This window comes from Cotesia typhae, unplaced genomic scaffold (genome assembly GCF_013202065.1).
Source record: "Cotesia typhae breed Kobodo isofemale line unplaced genomic scaffold, CoteBio_Ctyphae contig_42, whole genome shotgun sequence".
Taxonomy (NCBI): domain Eukaryota; kingdom Metazoa; phylum Arthropoda; class Insecta; order Hymenoptera; family Braconidae; genus Cotesia; species Cotesia typhae.
Window position 1 is genome coordinate 802,755 of NW_027423751.1, and position 9,492 is coordinate 812,246.

A 9,492-nucleotide genomic window follows, 5' to 3' on the forward strand; every position below is an offset into this window, starting at 1 on the left:
AGAAGAGAGACCGATGAATTGTCTCAACTGTATTACAGTCTTCGGTGCAGGTAAGACAGTTAAGGGGCACACCTAGTGTGAAATTTCGAAAAAGTCGATTTTTTTTTTCATATTTCGGTAGATTACACCTTTAAAAATAACATATTAAAATTTCAAATCGATATCTCAAATAGTTTTTGAGTTATAACATTTTAAAGAGCAGCCGCTCGGCAGCTAGAGTGTCATTAGCTGCGAAACGTACCTGAAGTATTGTTCAGAGTCTACTGTCTCTTCCAGCCCCTATAACACGATTCCAGTTTCTATTGTTGGCTCTCAGGTATATAAAAATATATCATTATAATAATTTCTAGAAATTTCTAGAAATTTTTCGTTTACTGCCACGTAAATTATTTTCGGAGCCAGACACATTTAGTCTCATTGTGATCGTTGTATCGAGCGCATCATAATTTTACACGTGCTATTTTCTTGAAAATGAGTGATCAATCTTCATATTCAAATAAAAAAGGAACTCACAATGTTCCTAAGCATCGATCAATTGCGAAAAAACGCAAGTTTACCGGAAATAGATTTACATTTGAGCAATCTACTGCGAATACCAGTACGTCCGCAGAAAAGTTATTACATAATAATGACAATAATGTTGTGATTGACCCATCTCATGGATATTGTATTTTGCAATTTTTATCAGTTTTTAGTGCAATTAGTAATTTAGTGGTGTGTAAAACCTGTCAAAAAAAAGTTACTTTCAATCAAGCAAGTTCAAGAGGTCTAGAGTTCAAAATTGCTATTATTTGTGAATGTGGCAATTCGTATATTAATTCTGGACCAATGATTAATAACGCATTTGAAATAAATAAACGTATTGTTGCTGTGATGCGTCTATTGGGCATCGGAATAAATGGGATAAATTTTTTCTGTGGATTAATGGATTTAGCATGCAAATTTTACGACCAAACTTTTGCGGGATGTTTTACGAATTTACAGATTGCAGCCGAAACTGTTTGTAAGCTCAGTATGCAGCAAGCTATAAATGAAGAAAAAGAGCTTACATTAAAGAAAGAAAATTCGGAGACAAAGTTGACTGTTAGCGGCGATGGTACCTGGAAAAAACGTGGCCATACTTCCCGTTTTGGAGTAGTTACGCTGGCAGGAAAATACAGCAAGAAAATTCTTGATTCATGCGTAAAATCTACATATTGTCAGAGTGTGTGTTTTTGGAAGAAAAAAAAAGATAGCGAACCTGAAGATTATGAGGAATGGCTATCATTACACGATGAAGAATGTGATGCCAATCATAAAGGATCTGCCTCAAAAATGGAAGTGGATAGTGTAAAAGACATGTTTGGTCGTTCCATTAGTAAATATGGTGTAAAATATACCCGCTATATTGGTGATGGTGATAGCGCTACCCACAAAGGACTTATAGATTTGAATCCTTATGATATTCCTGTTGCTAAATTGGAATGCTATCTACATGTGAAAAAAGAATGGGAACACGTTGCCGAAGTGTAAAGAACATTAATAAGAAATTAGGAGGAAAAAGTAAAACATCACAAAAGTTAACTGTAAATTTTATAAATAAACTCCAAAAATATTATGGTTTAGCAATTATGAGGAATCAAGATAATGTAGATGAAATGTATAAAGCAATCTGGGCAACATTTTATCATTTCTGTTCAACTGACAAAAACCCAAATCATAAAAATTGTCCAGAAGGCGCTGAAAGTTGGTGCGCTTATCGCCGCGCGGAAGCTGAAGGAATCACTAGTACATTTAAACACGATTACTTCCCACTGGATCCAGAAGTACAAGAAGCTATAAAACCGATTTATGAAGACTTATCTCGATATGAATTGCTTGATAGATGTAAAGGTAACAATACTCAAAACAACAATGAAAGCTACAACGGTTTACTTTGGCACTTTTCACCCAAGCATCTTCATAATGGCTTCAAAACTATTGAATTGTCAAATAATTTTGCAACTGCAATATTTAATGACGGTTATTCGTCAATTTTGAAGATATTCAATGTAATGGGAGTGATAGTTGGACCTGCAGCAAGAGATTTTGCGGCTCTTAAGGACGACACGAGAATACGAATCGCTGATTATCGCCAAAGGGCTTCTTCAAAAGAAGGTCGATCATCTCGAAGAAAAGCTTCTTCAGCTGAACAAGCCCTTTTCGAAGAAGAGGAAGGTGTATTATATGGCCCTGGAATAGCAGATTAGCTGTAAATATGATTTTAAACCACTTATAACAGTGGAAACGATCATTTTATCTTTAAACGCGTTTTTCTCGAAACAGCATTTTCCGAATTTGCTGCAGTGATTACTCAAAAACAAATGATCCGATCACTATCGAATTTTTTTACATGTTCTATATATAGTTCTCCGTACAATGACCTATCGATTTTTTGCTCTGATCAAAAATCGAATTTTCGCAGGCCACAAACGACCAAAATTTTAGGTAAAATTCGACTATTTTTTTAAAACGCCGCCATATTGTCAATTTTTGATTTTTTTTTATCGTAGGTCATTGTACAGACAATATTATCTAGTTTAACGAGATATTTTTTTAGATTTCATCCACGGAGAAGGCCGGAATCACTGCAGCAGTGAAGGACCTTTTTTTTTTTCGCGCCGTTAGAGATCGACGATAACTTAAAAAATATTTAATTTTTTTCTTCAAAAATTTCATTATGTATTCTTAAAACATGTATAAATATATTCTTAAAATTTTAAAATAATTGATAAAGTATTTTTTTTAATAAAAATTCCCAAAAATCACGTTTTTTTTAGGCCGTTACACTAGGTGTGCCCCTTAAGGCTTCGATTTTACGTGAGCTGGGACGGACTTCGCCAACAGAAATCTCGTAGCCCAGGTATTGCACTTGGATTTTGAGAAACGAGCATTTCGAAAAATTGAAAGAGAACCCGGATTTAATGAGGGTGCCGACTACTTTTTGAAGTCTGTCTAACGCTTCCTCGATAGTTGAGGATATAATCATAATATCATCCATATACACGATGACGTATGTATACGCAAGTTCTCCGAGGGCTTTTATAACAGCACGTTGAAAAACAGACGGTGCGTTCTTTAGCCTGAATGGCATGGTCAAATATTCGTATTGTCCGTCAGGCGTTACGAACGCCGTCCGTTCAATCGATTCTGTCTCAACAGGGATTTGGTGAAATCCACTGGCCATATCTAAACATGTAAAGAACTTTACACCAGCAAGCCGCGCTATTTGGTCCGCTATGAGGAGTAAAGAGAATTTATTATCCATAGTATTAGCATTTAGTTCCCGATAATCGACGCACAAACGATCAGAACCATCTTTCTTTTCAACTAATAATATATGACTTGCAAACGGAGAGCAACTGGGACGAATAACATTAGCCTTTAATAATTCATCTACTCTATCCCGTACTACCTGCCTTTCCTCAGCACTAAGACGATATGGTCGTCTTTGTATAGTTACATAACGGTCAACTAAACGTATTTTAAGCTGCCCTGTATTAATACGAGTACTTGGGAACCCCTGAATAAATGAATCTGTATATTCTTTCAGGATAGAAATGACTTTCTCTTTATCATTTCCAATTACGTCAGTATCAATATCGTTAAAATTTATTTTACAAATAGTCTCGAGTTTATTACATGCATTAACCTGTTTACTTTTAGATAAGTTAACATTATTTGAAGTTATATTTACATCAAATCCTTGTCCAAGAATTTCACGACCAATTAATATGTCACATTTTAAATAATCATCTGCGATAACATGAAAAAGTATCTCTAACGTATAGCTATTAATAGTTATGTCAGACAAAATTTGTATTATACAGTTTATGCTAACATTTCCAATACCCTTAAGAACTATTAAATTATTTTCCCTTTTTCCCGCGATCCTAGTCACAAAACTTTCTTTAATCAATGAGCATTCCGCTTCTGAATCGAACCAAAATGAAAACGACTCACCACGACGAATCAAGGGTCCTGATGAAGCAGCTACTGCACAGATATCCACACGACGCTCGTTGGTGTTACCATTCCCATGGTTTTTTGAGCTTCCACTTGCTAATGATGGACATCTTGAAGCAATGTGTCCAACTACGCCACACTTGAAGCAGGTAACCGACCTTTGTGAGGTAGGATTAGTGGCTACCTGGCTATTTGATGCTCGTTCTGACTTTCCTTTATTAATGTTCGACCGGCAGTCAACACTTTTGTGTCCTAATTTTCCACACGTGTGACATTTAATCAGTGACGAAGATTTGAATCGTTTAAAATTGGGCTCTGCACGATCTTCTTGGTGTGAAGCAGACCTTTTTCTTGCGTAATTAAAGGCCTTCAATTCATTCTGCAGTTTAACACAAGTGCCGAATTCCATGTAGTTATCAATTGGCGTTCATGCATGTGCTCCAATTCAGCTTAGTTCACATATTTTCACTGAAAATAGATTCAAAACATATAAGAATTATAGGTAATTGTTTAATTTTACGTTGTTAAAAGTGTACTAATTGTCGCAATTTAAATGTTAACTTAAATTTTGCTCTGATAGAAAACTGTCAATTAAATTCATTCACTTGGTCTATCAATTTTTGGTGATTCGTTTTGTATTTTATAGAAAAAAAAAAAAAAAAAAGTAAAAAAAATTTTTTTTGAAAATATTAATTTTTCGATATTGTTTCAAAATTTTTTTTAATCCAACAATTGAGGTTTTTCATATTTTTAAACTTCCCACTAAGAAAATCGGGAAAATATTATTTTCACCCCGTTTTGCAAAAATCGAATTTTCATCAGATCTCGACATTTTAAGGCCACAGGAAGCTTCCCCGTTGACTCCCACGATGTTCTCACTATGTCTGTGTATGTGTGTGTGTTTTTTTTTTTTTTTTTTATAGAGGAGGTAAAATACATTTACGTATGCCAGGAATAGGTGTTTGCCTGAGTAAGTCGGACTTAGAAGTCAATATTATTTTGCAACAATACTGACAAACCATCCTCCTATTTCCTTTCCCCATAGATGTTACGGGGAAGACTGGATCGGAACTGCGTTAGCATTACTTCAATCCAGTCCATGTTGCGTCTCACAACATCTACTTCTGGGCTCTACTGGTTAGTGGTCTATTTCTGCGGTTTTTTCTTCTAAAAGGCGCTGCGTGTAGGCTGCAACAGCTGAACAGTTTTTTTCTTTTTTGATCATGTAAATTACTAAGCTCTCAGGAGAGAGCGTGGTGCCAGTTGTTGCTTCGGTGCTGCTTTTGTAGTCCTTCCACTGATCACATTCGGAGAAAGTGTGTTCAGCGTCATCACCGACGTCGGGATGCCATCAGGGCCAGGTGCCTTTCTCGTCTTGAGAGACTTTGCCGCGTCTTGCAGCTCTTTAGTTGTAGAAGATGTTAGTTTGCCATCTTTTCCATAATGTCTTTTCTTCCGTGGAGGGGGGAAGGGGGTGTTTAGAAAACAGTTCCGCTACAATGCTGTCCATTAAGGCAGGAGACTTTGGCACTTCTGATGACGCCTTTTCAAGTCGTTTGGTGACAACTTGGTGGGCTTTTGGTGATCTTTTTCGAAAACATTGCTTTTCTTGCTTTGATGGCTCGGTTTAGCGTCTTTTTGGCCTGCTTGTACTCGTTTAAATATAAGTCTTGGTTTAGAATGCGTTTCGCGGCTCTCGTTGCGCGGCGACGTAGCTGATGGCATATTTTGCGAAATTCTGCTATGTCTATTGACTATCAGTACACTGGCCGGTGGAAACTCCGGTAGCAGCAATCTCCTTTATCGTATTTAGCACTGTCTTTTCCGTCTGTATGCAGGTATCCAGCTTGTAACGGGTTTGAACTGTCCCTTGGTCACCCCTTTATTTAGAATTTATAATTAAGGGCGCCACTGGAATTTTTATCACGGTTTCCAGAACCGGTCCAAGCAAGAGAGATATCACAGGGTCGAGAGAAATTATAAAATTTGACATAAATAAAAACAATTAAAGTAGGCATTAATTATAAATTTATTTTAACAAATTGATAACAATTAAGTCTTGTTTCAATACCCACACACACACATACTTATAAAAGTTGCTTATTCCTGACAGTACCCTCATATGGAGCGTCTATACCGCAATTTCTATCAAAATTTCCTATTCCTACGATACCCTCATATGGAGCGTCTATATCGTAGTTTCTATCATAGTTGCCTATTCCTGACGGTACCCTCATAAGGAGCGTCTATACCGCAGTTTCTAGCTAAGTCGCGCTGTCCACAGGACCCTCACGCTCTAAGACTCTAGATATGACCCTGGGTGGTCGCCCGGATCCCTGCCCAAGGTTCAAACCGTCCTCTTTCGGGCTCCTTAGCCCTTTCGCTGTCCACAGGACCCTCACTACGGGACTAAGGAACCTGAAGTCGACTAGGACAGAGGGGGATACCATGACACTAGTCGACAACCTGCTAATCCTAACCTCCTCGACAGCCCGTGAATGAGGAGTATATACTGTAAAATATTTTCCACACACACACACACACACACACACACACACACACACACACACACACACACACACACACACACACACACACACACACACACACACACACACACACACACACACACACACACACACACACACACACACACACACACACAATTCTCAATAAAACAATTTCCAAATACATACTTGACTCTAATTTACAATTACTTTAAAATCCAAAATACTTTTTACAACTTAACTTCCTGGGAATCAAATTTCCCAGTCCCTAGCTTGACTTCGATAAATAATTTAATTTAAATTGTGGTTGCTTAATTAATAATATCACAGTAGTGTGTTATTCAACCAAGATGTTAGATTAATTAAAAGGTACTCGAATTCAAACTGCCTGAATAATCAGCTTATGTCTATTTTGAATTCCAGTCAAGATTTGAGACTTAGTCTTTAACTTGGTAAAAATTTCCCAAGGCTAAATTTTATGTTGATTAATTTTGAAATCATCGTACTGGAATTTGACAAATTTATTTATCGAAGTTTATTGAACAAATTTTCTTTTGTCGATAATTTTCTATTGTAATTTTGTTTTATAAATTAATTTACTGCTTAACAATTTTAATATTCTAATCTTAATTTTCTACTTAATTTAATTACTAATTTTAATTTTAAATTTTAATTCATTTTTACTTATTGATTTTATTGGTCAATTTTAATCTAACTTGGACAATGTTCTAATTTTACTTCCCTTTAGTTTTATTTTAATTTCTAATTTATAATAAATTTAGTCGACAGAATATCGCTTATACAAATGATACAGTTAACTCAAAATTCCTGATTTGTAAATTTTAATCTAAATTTATTTGACCAATTTTATAATAATTTTATTTCTGTTATTTTTATTTTTGAATTTTTCCAACTTATTAAATTTTCTATTTGTTCAAATTTTAATTTAACTAATTTTAACCTCGATTTATAATTTAGATATTTTAATTAAATTCGAATAATTAATTAATTAATCAAGTAGGGTGATTGGAAGACGGAACCTGGCCTGCGCCTAGAGTTTCCGGGGACAACGCAATAATTTACCGAGGTTAAACTTTATTTTGTACCTGAGAACTTTTGACGATTTCTTCTCTTAAGTTCGGCTCTCTTTGTAGTTCTCGTGGATTTCTATTAAAGGCAACTCTGTCAGCCAAAATCACGGTGTTCTCGGTACTCGGTTCGCTTGCGTCGCAGCTCGGGATTTTCACAATAATTTATCTGGAAATTCAGACTAGTTAGAATTGTTATTATTGGATAATTAGGCTGGCTAAATGCCTAGCAGTAATTATCAAATTTATAAGTTAAAATAATCGCTCTGAAGGTTCCACAGGAATCTCAGAGGAATATTAATATTTACCTGGTATTTCCAAAATCTCGTGTTGGTTGCTCGGGCTGCGGCTTCACAATGACGTTTTTCCGTTCGGCAACTTCACTTGTACCTCGTGTGGGATTATCCCCACCCGCGGAAAACTTATTTCCTAGGCCCCGGAACTTATGTAAATTTTATTTCTACTGCGCGAGCATCCTAGGCCACAGCGCCCTGTGATCTGTCGATAACTAACCACGGCTAGGGTGAGGACCTTCAACGGGTAATGAAGGAGCCCCGTGACAAGCTAGACCAGATAGATCAGCTCCGTACAAGTGAAGTTCGCAGTGCCTCTAAATCGAGCTTCCTGGCATTCCATTTTCTTGCTGAATGTTCAATGCTGAATGTCAAATGTTGGCGATCACTGCCACTGTATTTCTCTGATACTATCATATCCTAGATCATGTTCGCGATCCTTGGAGTCGCCAACGTGATATCGAGGATAGATTCCTGGTATCCTGATCTTCTAAAAGTCGTAGTGTTTTCGGTGTTCAGCACTATGAGGTCGAGTCATGCTGCGAAGTCTGCTACGTCGTTTCCTCTGGTGTCAGAGAAGTCAGCATTCCATTCAGCTGATTTAGCGTTGAAGTCACCAGCAGCGATGACCGCCGTCGAGCTTGCCGATGGTGTCCTCTAGTTAGCCAACTTCCAGCGAAACACACTAATTCCTTCGTTGGGTGAAAGGTAAACACTCATCAAGTAGGTTGTGCGAGTCTCAATCCAAACGAAGCATGCTCCGCTCCCGCTGTTGTTGACAGTGATCTTCTTCGAGTTTGCTATCCAGATCGCTGCTGTGCCGGACTTATCTGCGAACCATGTTTTTCCTTCTATGCATAGATATTGCTCGCCGATAAGACAGATGTCGATTTTATCTTCAAAGACGCGCTGGCGCAGCAGGTTTTGCGCCAAAGCGCATCTATTCAAGTTGTCTTGCAGTATGCGTGTCATTTCTGTCTTCTCGTGGCTTCGTCAAGTGCTGTGCGGAATGCCTTACAAGCTTCGGTGCCAGAAATATGGCATAAACCGTCTTGGGCATTTTTGTCCGAAGCGCAAAGGAAGCATTTTGGCTTCTCGGTGCAGTTTGCGGCCTTGTGTTTTTCTCCGCCACTTTTGTAGCAGCACCTGCTTCTGTCTGGTCTCGCACACTGACATGTTGGGTGTCCAAAACCAAGACATTTAAAGCAGTGGGTTACTTTTACAACTGGGCGTTTACGGCAGTTAACTCAGCCGATCTTTATACGGGCTTTCATCGCGCTGGCCTCGTCTACTTCGCAGAAGGCTGCCTGATTGCCTTGTGGTGTGGGTTTTGTCGGATTTACGCGTTTGATCTCCAGACTATCAGTGAATCCACGTTTATTAAGTGCTTCGCGAACGTCGTTCTCCGTAGAGACCATCCATATCGAGGATCTCGATCTTTGTTATTGGTATTAGTGACTTGACTGTGCCGATATTAACAGTGTTTGACTTTACTGCATCGGTGAGCTATGCTGTCTTCGGTCTTACGAGTCATTTCATGGAGAATGCCTCCGTGTTTCATCTTTTTAGTAGACTTTGAATATATTTATATAGCACCCATGGAAATAACATAAAAAAATA

At 37.6% G+C, this 9,492-nt stretch overlaps 1 protein-coding gene across 1 annotated transcript; it reads left to right on the forward strand.

Annotated features, from left to right (window-relative positions):
• Nucleotides 1–1,219: 1,219 nt before the first annotated feature.
• On the forward strand, nt 1,220–2,813 carry LOC141528087 (uncharacterized). The gene is made up of 2 exons (XM_074243946.1): nt 1,220–2,230; nt 2,579–2,813. Exon 1 carries the CDS (start codon nt 1,464–1,466, stop codon nt 2,226–2,228), a length of 765 nt encoding a protein of 254 aa, XP_074100047.1. The 5' UTR covers nt 1,220–1,463; the 3' UTR covers nt 2,229–2,230; nt 2,579–2,813.
• Nucleotides 2,814–9,492: the final 6,679 nt, after the last annotated feature.

What these genes read in the sequence shown, in the direction of transcription:
- LOC141528087 (XM_074243946.1), top strand. Translation starts at nt 1,464, where the DNA reads ATGCTATCTACATGTGAAAAAAGAATGGGAACACGTTGCCGAAGTGTA.